The sequence below is a fragment of the Staurois parvus genome, unplaced genomic scaffold (assembly GCF_062004578.1).
Source record: "Staurois parvus isolate SC_StPar_1 unplaced genomic scaffold, SC_StPar_1.0 ptg000347l, whole genome shotgun sequence".
Lineage (NCBI taxonomy): Eukaryota > Metazoa > Chordata > Amphibia > Anura > Ranidae > Staurois > Staurois parvus.
In genome coordinates this window covers 13,728,796-13,743,117 of record NW_028318143.1, presented here as the reverse complement: position 1 = coordinate 13,743,117, position 14,322 = coordinate 13,728,796, and the positions used below count along the sequence as shown (strand labels likewise).

Genomic DNA, 14,322 nt, shown 5'->3' with positions numbered 1-14,322 from the left:
TACTGGCAAAATATACTGTGAACAGATGAAACCAAGATTGAGTTGTTTGGGAAGAACACACAACACTATGTGTGGAGAAAAAAAGGCACAGCACACCAACATCAAAACCTCATCCCCACTGTAAAACATGGCGGAGGGAGCATCATGGTTTGGGGCTGCTTTGCTGCCTCAGGGCCTGGACGGATTGTTGTCATTGATGGGAAAATGACATTTTGCAGGAAAACGTACGACCATCTGTCCGCCAACTGAAGCTCCGCAGAGGATGGGTGATGCAACAGGACAATGACCCAAAGCATACAAGTAATTCAACAAAACAATGGCTGCAACAGCACAGAATACGCCTTCTGGAGTGGCCCAGTCAGAGTCCTGACCTCAACCCGATTGAATGCTGTGGCATGACCTTAAGAGAGCGATTCACACCAGACATCCCAAGAATATTGCTACACTGAAACAGTTTTGTGAAGAGGAGTGGTCCAAAATGACTCCAGATCGTTGTGCAGGTCTGATCTGCAACTACAGGAAACGTTTGGTTGAGGTTATTGCTGCCAAAGGAGGGTCAACCAGTTATTAAGTCCAAAGGTTCACATACTTTTTCCTCCCTGCACTGTGAATGTTTCCATGTTATGTGCAATTAAACCATGGCAACATCTAATGTTTGTGTAGTATTATGTTCAGCAGACTGTGTTCTTCTATTGTTGTGACTTAGATGACGTTCAGAGCACATTTTATGCCCAATTCATGCAAAACTCCACGTAATCCCAAGGGGTTCACATACTTTTTCTTGCAACTGTACATTTGTCCCGAGTGCTTTGTTCTGTGCCCTGCCTGCATTTTTACTGTTCTTTCTGCCTGGAAACTGAGAAACGTCCATGGCGTCCAAAAAGCGTCCCTTTTAGGTCAAAAGCGGTTTTAGTCCAGCTAGATAAACCGCGATAGTAAATCAGAACCACTTGCAGAATTGAGTGATGATTCGTGGGGAAATTCGTCATCAGACACTGCAAACAATTTTGCGACTTTGCTCAGTGATGTGCGAACTTGGCGCTATATTTCAAATTTCAGTGTTTTTGGTTTGATTATTATTATTAAATGTATTATTATTATATTATTTTTTATGATTATTATATTATAATTTATGATTTTGTGTTTCACATTTTATCATACCCGGTTTACTAGACACTTGTTTGAACAGATTTCAGTGAATTCAGTGAAGGGAGGTTAAGTCAGCAGCTACAAAACTGTAGCTGCTGACTTTTAATAAACACACACTTACCTGTCCCGTGGTCCAGCAATGTGCTCACCCACGCCGTCCCTTCTCTCCACGGCACCGGCATCTCAACTGTGGGGACCAGGCTGTAACAGTTTGCGGCTTCACAGCCGCAATGTCCACTGCGCATGTTCGAGTCGTGCTGCGCATCCTAATTGGTCCGGAAGTCTTCTGGGACCTGCGAAGGTTCCCAGGAGACAGCAGCTGGAAGGAGGGGAACGAACTTATGGCTCACTTCGCTGTGGCGAACTGAGCCGGAAGTGGAAGCAGGTACCTGTCAAAACCAAGTACCCGCTCCCCCCCCCTCCCCACCAAAAGGTGCAAAATATGGCAGTGGAGGGGGGGAGGAGGCAAACAAGGAGCTTCCACATTTGGGTGTCACTCCGCTTTAATGAGCTCTAAAAAAATCCCTGATGATCCTGAGATGAATGTCCTTGTGCAGACATGTCCTGTTGTATGCTGACAATGCTATGTCCCGATCTCCTTATTGTATTCCTGTATCCTGAAATGATTAGTTCTTTAAATTCATTCTAGAATTTGACATGGCTTGCATCAAACTGCTTTAACAGATCAGTACATTTTAAAATGATTCTAATTTCAGTGAAACGGATCTCCTTTAATACCATGAACATTTATTGGGGCTATATGTGATCTAAAGTAGTTCAGCTGATGTTAGTATTGGGGTGAAGGTGACTACTGATCACAGCTGTTATCTATTGACTTATTCAAGTCCTTATTGGTCTATTGGCATAGTGTTATGTAGGCCATTCAAAATGAATCTATTAACTCCTTCACATTCTCAAAAGTAGGTCTTGAACAATTTTTTTTTCCAGTGCAGGGAAATGCATTGTGGCGCTGTACAGTGCAGGTGTATTAGGGTGCAATTACCTTTGTACTGCGACACACCACAGCGTGCATTTATGACATGTTAATGTGAATGGACTGTATAAGGCTGAACCATTTTTCATAGCAAATTGAGATCAATGTAAAAATGTTTAAGGCTAGGGTTCCTTTAATAACGGTCTTTACAGATTTAATTTTGGTCCGTCATTCCCGGTCATCATGTAACGGTACGGCGGTCATGAGCCTGTTTGAAAAATCACTTGTGCCATCGTTGCTGTAGTGGTGTCTTTTTGCCCTCTAGTGGTTCTTGTTGAGTAATACAGCACACTGGTCCAGCTCTGTTTCTTCCACGAGCAGAAAAATGTTAATCATGAGCTACTGATTGCAGTGACTTCCAGAGAACGGACCAGAGTGGAAGGTTTATTTTTGGAATGGTTTTTGCTCACTGAGAAATCCTAAATATTTACTTCTCTGAGTATTCAAATGTGGGAGCTTCCTTTGCTGGATCAGTTTTTAAAGCTGCAGGCACCAGGGTTGTTATTCTGAAGCTGGTTTTCATATCTAGTGATGCACTGACCTGGAATTGGTATGCAGCCAGTGTCCTCTATCTGGCATGTCTGTGCTCTTGTCCAACATATTTGCTCCAGGTCAGCCTTGCAACCTGCGCAAAACCAAGCTAAAGCAGGACTGTGCCCTGAAGGGGAGTTTTGCTTCATACCTTCCTCCCCCCCTCCTCTTCTACTTTTGGCACTTTTTTGGCGGGGCTGGGAAGAGTGGGTACCTGATTTTGACAGGTACCCACTCCTACTTCCAGCCGGATTGCCACGGCAATTCCACTGAAATCCCCCCCAACACACACAACCCCGGAAGGCTGCAGGAAAGATTGCGTTGAAGTCACAAGGAATCGCAGCCAGCTTCCCACAGTAACAGTGCCGGGGATCCAAAGAACTGGCCCAGGCGAAGACTGTGCTGGATCCCTGGACAGGTGAGTGTCATTTTATTAAAAGTCAGCAGGTGCAGTATTTGTAGCTGACGACTTTTGTTTTTTTTTTCTCAAACAGACTGAAGCGCCTTTAAATCTGGCAGCTACCATATTCCTATTTTCATAGGTTCTCTGTAAAGATTTCTGATGACTGGAGTCAGAAATTCAAATCTTGGGACACTTTCTGCATCAGTTTGCAAGTTCTCCCTCTGCATGTATGGGTTTCTCTAGGTGCTCCAGTTTCCTTCCACACTCCAAAAACATGCTGGTAACTGAATTGGATCCTGTCTAAACTAGCCCTAGTATGTGTATGTATGTTGTATGCATGTGAGATGGGGACCTTGGGTTGCAAGCTCATTGAGGACAGGGACTGATGTGAATTTACAATAAATGTAATTTTTGTACATTATATAAATGGCACTAATAAATACATGTATACACTTTTTTCTAGGAAATATAGATTGAAGAACCCTTTTCTATATTGACTAGTTATATAAAGAAATCCTTTATATTCTGCATATTATAATTATTATAAGTTATGTATCACCCTGTTATATTGTAGCCCTCAGCCTTGATATGAGCAGTGGGTGGCTCTTGGGAGCAAATATAATGGTTGGATGTCAGTCCAGAGTAATGTGTGTTCCTAGGCAGGCTTCATTTGCATGGAGACTGCCATTGGTAATGCCCACATTTGATGCTGAGCCTCAATGACTGGAAGAACAGAAATCCAAATAATACAATGGGTGAGCCTGGGAAGGAAATTATTTATATGTTGCTGGATGTAGTCCATTCAGGAAATGCACACTATAAAAAGCTCACAGTGTGCAGTGAAATGTGAATAAGACATTTCAGTACTGGAGAGGAGATTGTACAGCCCTACAAGACTGAAGGTGAGGCTGGAGTTCAGCTTTAAAGACCTGTATTGATAGCCTTTGGGTTTGTGTCAGTAGCATCAGTTTGAGATGCTTCTGAAATCATTCAGAATTTTTATTTCCTGTTGACCTCCTTCTGACCTGCATTTGACCCGCTTCAAGTGGGTTTTGCATACCTGTAGACTTGTATAGGCATGTAAATCCTGTCTGGTGCAAACAAAATCCCATCCACAGAGGTCTAGAAGATCATCTTAAAGTGATAGTAAATCGCAGCTAAAAAAAAAAAAATTTTAAATGTCATAATGTGCTAGTATGCATCAAATAGTTGCACATTATGAAGGACTTGCTTTAAAACCAAGTCCTCCAGTTGCACAATGTCACTATTGCAGAGACTACCGTCTTCATCCAGTCTTCCTTCCAGATGCATGAGCCCCGGCCGTGTGACTGGCCGAGGCGCAATGACGTCCCGGGACACGGCAGAGTACCCATGGCGTTCCTTCAGAGTTCACTACCACTTTAACTGAAGGCTGATATTTTAGTTTTGGGTGTGCAGCGGTAAGCTGAATCCCAGGTTGGCTTTTTATAAATCCACAATCCCCAGAGGTAGTGATAACCATGGTAGTGAAAGTTTAGAAAAAAAATTAGAGTAACTTCAATTATGACTTTAATGCAGGGCTTGGTAAATTTGCATCTAGGAGCCAGCTGAAAAAGTTAGGAGCCAGTTATTTTTAACCACTTGCCAATTTTCAGCTTTCAGTGCTATCACCCTTTGAATGACAATTGCGCGGTCATGCAAAACTGTACCCATATGAAATTTTTATAATTTTTTCACACAAATAGAGCTTTCTTTTGGTGGTCTTTAACCACTTCCCAACCTCGCTGTAGCCGAAAGACGGCTACAGCGCGGTTGTCCAGTTTTGGGAGGGCGTCCATGAACGTCCTCCCAGAACACGCACCCTATGGACACAGCTCATCACGTGATGAAGTAAAAGGCCAATCACAGCGGATTGGCCAATCACAAAGACACAGCAGATCACAATGTAAATACAGTTGCCGGTTGTCGGCTGCACTTTCCTTGCGCTGTCAAAGCGTGAGGAAAGTATTGCCGATAATCAGCAAATGTGACAGGGGAGATCTGCACTAATAATCAGGGCACTGATTTTCAGTTCCCTGATTATCCGTGTCGACCAGCAGTGTCGGCGGTCGGTGCTATCAGTCAGTGCCACCCATTATTGCTGCATATCAGTGTATCATCGGTGCCTCCTCATCAATGCCCACCAGTGCTGCCTCATCAGTGTCGCCTCATCAGCGCCAATTACTGCTGCCTATCAGTGCAGCCTCATCAATGCACATCAGTGGATGAGAAAAATTACCTGTTTGCAAAAATTTATAATCGAAACAAAGAAAACCTTTTTTTTTTTCAAAGGTTTTTGCTATTTTTTTCATTTACAGTGCAAAAAATAAAAACCCCAGTGGCGATTAAATACCACCAAAAGAAAGCTCTATTTGTGTGGAAAAAAATGATAAAAATTTCATATGGGTACAATGTTGCATGACCGCACAATTGTCATTTAAATTGCAACAGCGCTGAAAGCTGAAAATTGGCCTGGGCAGGAAGGGGGTAAAAGTGCCCGGTAGACAAGAGGTTAACTACCACTGGGTTTTTTATTTTTCCTAAACAATCGAAAAAGAAAATTTAAAAATAAAAACCCAAAACTTTTTTTGTTCACTTCTGCTATTAAGTTTTGCAAATAAGTACGTTTTCTTCACTGATGTACGGCGATGAGCCTGCACTGATGGGCATTGATAGGCTGCACTTATGAGGACTGATGGGCACTGATGAGACTGCAGTGATAAGACAGCATTGATAGGCACTGATAGGTGACACTTACATGGAGTCAATGATTAGGCGGCATTGATAGGAACTGATATGCTGCACTTATGGGGAGGCACTGATAAAGCGGCATTGATGGGCACTGATAGGAAGTACTGATGGGCACTGATATGTTGCTCTGATGGCTACTGATGTGGAGGCACTGATGGTCACTGATAGGCGGCACTAATCGTGACTGATAGGCGGCACTGGTAATCAGGAGACTAATGATTATCAGTGTAAATGTCCCCTGTCACAGACTAGCAGTTATCGACATTTCTTTCCTCACGCCGTGACATCGCTGAGGAAAGGAAATGCCAATAACTGGTATTTGTTTACATATGATCAGCTGCGATTTGATACAGCTGATCACATGGTAAAGGGCCACTGTGATTGGCCCTTTCCTTCGATCTGTGATCAGCTGTGTCTGAAGGACACAGCGATTACAGAGCGCGCCCGATGCATGTCGTGGGGGTGGGGGGCAGGGTTCTGGGCGGATATCAATAAGAAACCCTCCCAGAACTGGGCAACAGTGCTGTAGCTGTCTTTTGGCTATAGTGTAGACAGCTGACAAAAGTCTAGGTGCCAGGACGCAAATTTTAGTTGCCATGCCACCGAGGATTTGTTGAGCCCTGCTTTATTGCTTCATCAAAACCTTTTGTTTTTTTTATTGTTTTTTGTTTGTTTTTTTTCTTTTCTTTTTGCTATCCTGAGTCCATGCTTGATCAGTTCTGGCCAGATCAGAGAGCAATCTGAGCCCGGATTCAGAAGAAGAGCGACTTTGCCATGGTGTTAATTAGGTGGCTGTTTAGGATAGAACTTAGACACCTGCCCCCTGATATGTAAATTAAACTTTCCACCACAGGAAGGGAGGTTGTGGTGTTGAAAAGAGGCATAATGTGCAGACGTAGTGGGGTTGATTTACTAAAATTGGTGAGTGCAAAATCTGGTGCAGCTCTGCATAGAAACAAATTAAGCTTTTTCAGTAAGAACATATCTACATTTGCCCAAAAGCAGCCATACTTTATTTTTTAGGTAATCCACACTTGTGGTCAGGATGCTGTACATAAAGTAATAATGTAGGATATGTTTATGACCTGTATTGTTCCTCTTGTAACAATTTTTTTTGTAATTTTTATGTTGTTTTTCATAGGCGGCGATAAATGGAGTAATACCACAAGAAAATGGCATTTTACAGAGGTATGTGAGTTATTTATTTCTGATAACACCTATATACATACACACTATATTGCCAAAAGTATTACGACACCCCTCCAAATAATTGGACTCAGGTGTTCCAATCACCTCCCTGGCCACAGGTGTATAAAATCAAGCACCTAGGCATGCAGACTGCTTCTACAAACATTTGTGAAAGAATGGGTCGCTCTCAGGAGCTCAGTGAATTCAAGCGTGGTACCGTGATAGGTTGCTACCTGTGCAATAAGTCCATCCGTGAAATTTCCTTGCTAATAAATATTCAACTGTTAGTGGTATTATAACAAAGTGGAAGCAACTGGGAACAACAGCAACTTGGCCACGAAGTGGTAGGCAGAGCGGGGTCAGCGCATGCTAAAGCGCACAGTGTGCAGAAGTCACCAACTGTCTGCAGAGTCAGTAGCTAAAGACCTCCAAACTTGGTGTGGCCTTCAGATGAGCCCAACAACAGTGTGTAGAGAGCTTCATGGAATGGGTTTCCATAGCCGAGCAGCTGCATCCAAACTTAAAATCACGAAGTACAAAGCGGTGTCAAGCACGCCACCACTGGACTCTAGAGCAGTGGAGACGTGTTCTCTGGAGTAACAAATTGCGCTTCTCTGTCTGGCAATCCGATGGACGTGTCTGGGTTTGGCGGTTGCCAGGAGAACGGTACTTGCCTGACTGCATTGTGCCAAGTGTAAAGTTTGGTGGAGGGGGCATTATGGTGTGGGGTTGCTATTCAGGGGTTGGGCTTGGCCCCTTAGTTCCAGTAAAGGGAACTCTAAAGGCGTCAGCATACCAAGACATTTTGGACAATTTCACGCTCCCAACTTTGTTGGAACAGTTTGGGGATGGCTCCTTCCAGTTCCAACATGACTTCGCACCAGTGCTCAAAGCAAGGTCCATAAAGACATGGATGAGCGAGTTTGGGGTGGAGGAACTTGACTGGCCTGCACAGAGTCCTGACCGCAACCTAGTAGAAGACCTTTGGGATGAATTAGATCGGAGACTGTGAGCCAGGCCTTCTCATCCGACATCAGTGCCTGACCTCACAAATTCGCTTCTGGAAGAAAGGTCAAACATTCCCATAGACACCCTCCTAAACCTTGTGGACAACCTTCCCAGAAGAGTTGAAGCTGTTATAGCTGCAAAGGGCGGGGCCAGCTCAATATTGAACCCTACGGACTAAGACTGGGATGCCATTAAAGTTCATGCGCATGTAAAAGCAGGCGGCCCAATACTGTTGGCAATATAGTGTATACAGTATATGGAAAAAGAGAGGAAGGCGCCTCTAAGTGCAGTATTGACAATTTATTTAGTAAACAATGGATAAATTGCACTTACAAGATATATAGTTAAATAGACTCATCCTGTGGTAATGAGATCCAGGTGCAGAGATCCACAGCTCAGGTGGGAGAATTTGTCCAGAGGACAACTATTAGTCGTTCACTCTACAAATCTGGCCTTTATGGAAGAGTGACAAGAAGAAAGCCATTGCTGAAAGAAAGCCATAAGAAGTCCCGTTTGCAGTTTGCGAGAAGCCATGTGGGGGACACAGCAAATATGTGGAAGAGGGTGCTCTGGTTAGATGAGACCAAAATTTAACTTTTTAGCCTAAAAGCAAAGCGCTATGTGTGGCGAAAAACTAACACTGCACATCACCCCCAACACACCATCCCCACCCTGAAACGTGGTGGCAGCATCATGTTGTGATGCTTTTCTTCAGCAGCGACAGGGAAGCTGGTCATAGTTGATGGGAAGATGGATGGAGCCAAATACTGGGCAACCTTAGAAGAAAACCTGTTAGAGTCTGCAAAAGACTTGAGACTGGGGCGGAGGTTCACCTTCCATCAGGACAACGACCCTAAACATACAGTCAGAGGTACAATGGAATGGTTTAGCTCAAAGCATATTCATGTGTTAGAATGGCCCAGTCAAAGTCGAAACCTAAAACCAACTGAGAATCTGTGGTAAGACATGAAAATTGCTGTTCACAGATGCTCTCCATCCAATCTGACAGAGCTTGAGCTATATTGCAAAGAAGAATGGGCAAAAATGTCCCTAGATGGGCAAAGCTGGTAGAGACATCCCCAAAAAGACTTGCAGCTGTAATTGCAGCGACAGGCGGCTCTACAAAGTATTGACTTGGGCGGGGGGGGGGGGGGGTGCTGATCACAAATGCACGCCACACTTTTCAGATATTTGTAAAAAATTTTGAAAACCATTTATTATTTTCCTTCCACTTCACAATTATGTGCCACTTTGTGTTGGTTTATCACATACAATCCTAATAAAATACATTTACGTTTTTTGGTTGTAACATGACAAAATGTGGAAAATTTCAATGGGTAGGAGTGTTTGTGTGTTGTGTGTGTTTGTGATAAAATATTTATTTTTATTGACAAGTTTTCCTTTGATAATTTAGGATATATCCATTACTATTTACCACCAATTATTTATTTCTGCTGCTATCTTTTCAGCGAATTCAGCACAGATTCAATACAGAGTCCTGTGTTTGGTCCTCCAGTCCAACCCAACACCTCTACATCCATTGCTTCTCCCTCATCGTTGTCTACATCAGCATTCCGCCCCGTAATCCCTAGTCGGCCGGTGGTGGAGCGCCTCTCGCGAATGCTGGACTTCAAAGTGGAGTACAGAGACAGAACTGCAGATGTTGTTCTAGAAGACAGCTGTACTGCTGGTATGACAAACCTATTATAAACAATTAGGGTTTCATGCAGATGTTCTTTCAGTTACCTGACTTGTCTAACAAGCTACACTCAAAACTCATTTGCCATATTGGGTTGGTATATATCTGAGGAGTTCATGTGGCAGGATATGACATCTCGATTAAAATTCAGTTCTGCTTCAATGCAAAGAAGTTAAATCGCAAAATGAAGGTATTACCTCTGTATAGTTTTTTTTTTTTTTTAAAATAGGACAAATGAGTGGTGTGCCCAAATGCTGGACTGTGTCAACTTCATTAGACCTTTTGGGCTGCAGTAGACAAACAAATGCATGTAAATCTCCCCATGCTGTCCCAATAAGAAATAAGAAGCCAGATTGCAATTTAGGTGAAGTTGACCTTAAAGTATTTTTAAAGTCAATTTTTTTTTTTTTAGTAAAATAATAAACATGTTATGCTTTCTTGCTCTGTTCAATGCCAATGCACAGAACGTCCCCAGACGTTCTCTTCTGGGGTAACCTGTTGGAGTTGCCCACTCCTCCTCTTTGCTGTCTGCCTCCATAACATACCTCTTCCTATGGGGGCAGACATGCGGGCTTAATTCTGAGCCAGGGTGTGTGTGTCCACAAACACACACAGCTTATCTCGGTCCAATTGCAAAACGCAAATGCTCCAGTGGATATACAGTAGTGCCAGTATAGACCAAACAGACACAGGTTGTTAGGTGATCTCCAAGGTCAAGTCTGGTCACTGACCTGTACTGCTGTAGAAATAAGGGTGAATAGCAGTGTGCAGAATTTTCATTAAATTTTTTCTTTGTTATAATGTACTCTGGTGCTTTCTCTAGCCTTTTCAACACGAGGATTTGTTATAGAACAATCTACACCTGGCTTACTGCGTACTCCTTATAGACACGCATATCCTATACTCCACCCCCTATTCCATTAGTACCCCACAGGGGGAATACCCTCACTTGTAGCTATAGGGAAGACAAGGCGAAAGGGAGCCAATTCAAAATTGCAGGTGAACATTCACTCCGCTGAAGGCCTACACAAAAGTCATCCACTGAATGGTGAAGTGCTTCTTGTGCCAGAGCAAATGCTGTTACTAATACCAATTTCAGCATTGAATTCTAACTATATTTCGGGCATGCAGCATATGGCAATGTGTCACATTTTCCCAGACAGATTACGTCCTTAATACAGCCATCTTCTTCATCCAGGACTCAAAAATGCCTGACCTCTTCTCCTACTCCCATTTCTCAACCAGTGTCCGCTCCTGTTATGCTAGAGGATGCAGACACAGAAGGAAAATGAAGAGAAATTAGGGAAATATTAGAGGAAGCTGTGGAAGATTTTATTTTCCCAGATGGTCACCATATTGGAGAAGGCGCTTCATGAAATATGGTTGCTAATGTTGAAAAGCTCATTGCCACTGTCTGCAAAAGCCTTGGCATTGTGCAAGCTGACTCTCCGCTGTCTCATCATGCCACTTTGGGTACACAGAGACCTGGGAAACCCTGAAAACCATTGCCATTGCCTGTTCATGGACAGATAGAATGTGCAGTCTGTGATGACTGTGCCACTCCTGAAAGAATTTTCACTCTTCACAAAATATATACTGAACTCTATCCAGTGGAAAAAAAGTTCACAAAGAATTGGGCCTTTCCTATAGGTGATCAAGCAATCTCTATCCCTAAAGAAACATCTCACTGTACCTCTTAAAGATGTTCCTTTATTTTCAGTTTGTCAAACTGCGGCTAACTGGACTATGAACATGAACAATCAACACGACCCTGTATTTCAGGATTGTTTTGTTTCAATTACAACAATTGTCGTCTCCTCTACTTTTTTCGTAAATGCCCTAGAACATGTCATGAGGCAGATATACTGAGAGAGCTGCAGGAGACCTGCTGATCGCTGGTTCAATGGTTTACAGGCTCCTGCAGACAAAAATAATAAATGCACATTTTTTTTTTACCTGCAAAAAATGGATCCTTTTTTTTTTTAAAAAAGGTGAATTTATCCTTTTAATTGGCTCCTGTCTAAATTGGCCCTAATATATTATGAATGTGAGTTAGGGACCTTAGATTGTACGTTCCTTGTGGGTTAGGGACTGATGTGAAATGTACAATATATTTAAATAACTGCATACCTGTAATAAGATAAATAAATGTTCCCTTTTACCAACCTTATCAGCACTTTCTGCACTTTGCATTGGTAAACAACCACTTCCAGTTTGTCACAATTCCCTTTGGCCTGTTCCAATCCATAACAGTCTAAGGAACATGGTTATTAAGAGAAACCAAGCTTCCCCTCAACATCCAGTAGCTCAGAGCAATTAGGTTGGCTCTGCAGCACTGGACGCCCTTTCTGAAGGAGCATCCAATCAAACAATGTCACCTAGAAATCTTTATTTTGCCTGGTGCGAACACAGTCACTTCAGGGCTCTTAATGCTCAGTTCTTGGCTTATCCATTCTCTTTTAAAGGCCTCTGTCTTCTCTTTCCCTTTAAAAGAAAATAAAACTTTATTCGGGGGTGTATTTCATTATAAGCCCCCCTTGAAGCACCCTGTGCTCCCATGGGATCTCAGCTTGGTTCTCTCTGCCCTGCAGAAACTACCCTTTTGAATCTATCAGGGATTATTTTTTCTGCACTGGTGGCCCTTGTAAAGAGCCTTTCCTCATTCTTCAGAGTAACAAGGTTTTCTTACAACGAAGGCCATCCTTTCTTCAGAAAGTGGTCTTGGGGTTCCACCTCAGTGAGGACATTGTCCTCCCATCCTTATGCCCTTTTTCTAAGCATCTCAAGGAAATCTCTGGACGTAGACAGACCCATTGGAGTTTACCTCAAAGCTACTGCACCAATCAGATGGATAGATTCCCTCTTTGTCCTGCTCTCTGGACCATGCAAGGAACATCCTGGATATGAAAGCTGATTTGCAAGCCTACATTCTCAAAAAAAAACTCCTGCTGTGCTTCTGTGTGTCCATTCCACCAGATTGGTTGGTGTTTCATTTTGGCATTAAGCCTTGGTAGTCCAGTTGTGTAAGGCCACCGCCTTCTTCCCTGTTCATACTTTCAAAGTTTTACCAGGTGAGTGACTAATCTGCTGCGTTCAGCTGCAAGGTTCTTGCAGTGTATCTCTGAAGCAGGGGTGTCCAACCTTTTGACTTTCATTGGCCACATTGGAAGAAGAGGACCACACATAAAATACACTAATAATAAGGATAGCTGATGAGCAGAAAAGGTCAGGCAAATCAAAAGTTACTGACCACTGATATAGATAATGTACCTATATGAGTAATAAATCTTTTTTTTTGGGGGAATTTTTTTAATATGCAAGTAAAAGAGAGCAACATAAACCTAGTGCGATGTTTGACACTGTTTTTGATAAACTAAGGCTTTTGTGTTAAATGCGGAAGAAAAAAGTGTTGCCACATGTATTCCTATGGAACTCTTTACACTGCTCCGTTGGGGATCAGGTGCAATGTCCAAAAACTTGCTTGTTGCATGTTTGGTGCAGTAAAAATGGCACCAAAAACACACTTTCCCATTGAAATCAATGGAAAACGCGGCAAAAACCTGTACAAAATGCACCTGTGTTGCATTTTTGGTGCGGTTTTTAAATCCCGTGTCCTTTAAAATATGCACTGCAAAAGCGGTAAAAAACGCATATGCGTTTTTGCTACAGATCGGTGTGAAAGTAGCCTAAGGCATCAATATCTGGTTTCATGGATGTAGTTGTAATTCTCAATGAAATCTCAATGTGCTCATCAGATGATTTGATTCTAATTTTGCTCTTCATTTGCTTCATCCTTGCAAATTGTTGCTCACAAATATAGGTGCTGCCAAAAAGTGATGACATGAATAAGGTGAATGTAAAGAGACACTGTCAAATTTTTCTTCAGCCCCATGTGCTTGCTATGTGTAAATGCATTTTTACGAAAACATTTTTAAAAATCAACATTAAGTAAGTTTACGATATTGTGTTGGGCCATATTAATAGCCATTAATAGCCAAGGGTCGCAGGTTGGACATCCCTGCTCTAAAGGTTGAGTCTCTTGACCCTTGTTAGACCTGTTGGCACAGTTCTATTTGCCTTATTGTTGCCCACTCTTCCTTTTCGTTGGTTGGGGATGTCCCATGATTTATGAATATTCTGCCACGTCCTGCACCGTACAATTGGGATGAAAAAAATGTTGCCTTGCCTGTTAATTCCTATATTTTGGAGTACAGTTTAGTACACCCTTCCTTCTTTCATTCTTTTACTCTCCATTGCTTGCTACAGCACTGAGGACTCACAGAGTAGGGTAGAGTTATAAGGGAGCTTTGCCAGTGTCAGATCACCAGAAGGTACATGCCTATAACACATGGTATATTAATATTCTGCTTGTATCCTGTACTGTACACCGAGATGTGGAATTTACAGGTAAGTTAAAATTCCTCTTTTTTTTTTTTCCATCTTTTTTAGTGGTCACATGACTACACAGCTCTAGGTCCTGAGTGGCTTACAGGGAGTCCACAACAGGGCTAAATTCCTACAGCAATGGCATCACCCCATCCGTTCAAAACTAATAAAGGAGCGCTCCTAACCTTGTGGAAG

The 14,322-nt window shown here is 42.6% G+C and overlaps 1 protein-coding gene across 1 annotated transcript in view; it reads left to right on the top strand.

Moving 5' to 3' along the window:
* The window catches only part of FAF1 (Fas associated factor 1), a 426,653-nt gene that overhangs the window by 80,418 nt on the left and 331,913 nt on the right, over nt 1-14,322 (top strand). The window contains exons 3-4 of the mRNA XM_089684458.1: nt 6,988-7,034; nt 9,512-9,732. Coding sequence (XP_089540584.1) covers nt 6,988-7,034; nt 9,512-9,732 — 268 coding nt within the window. The remainder of the gene's footprint in view (nt 1-6,987; nt 7,035-9,511; nt 9,733-14,322) is intronic.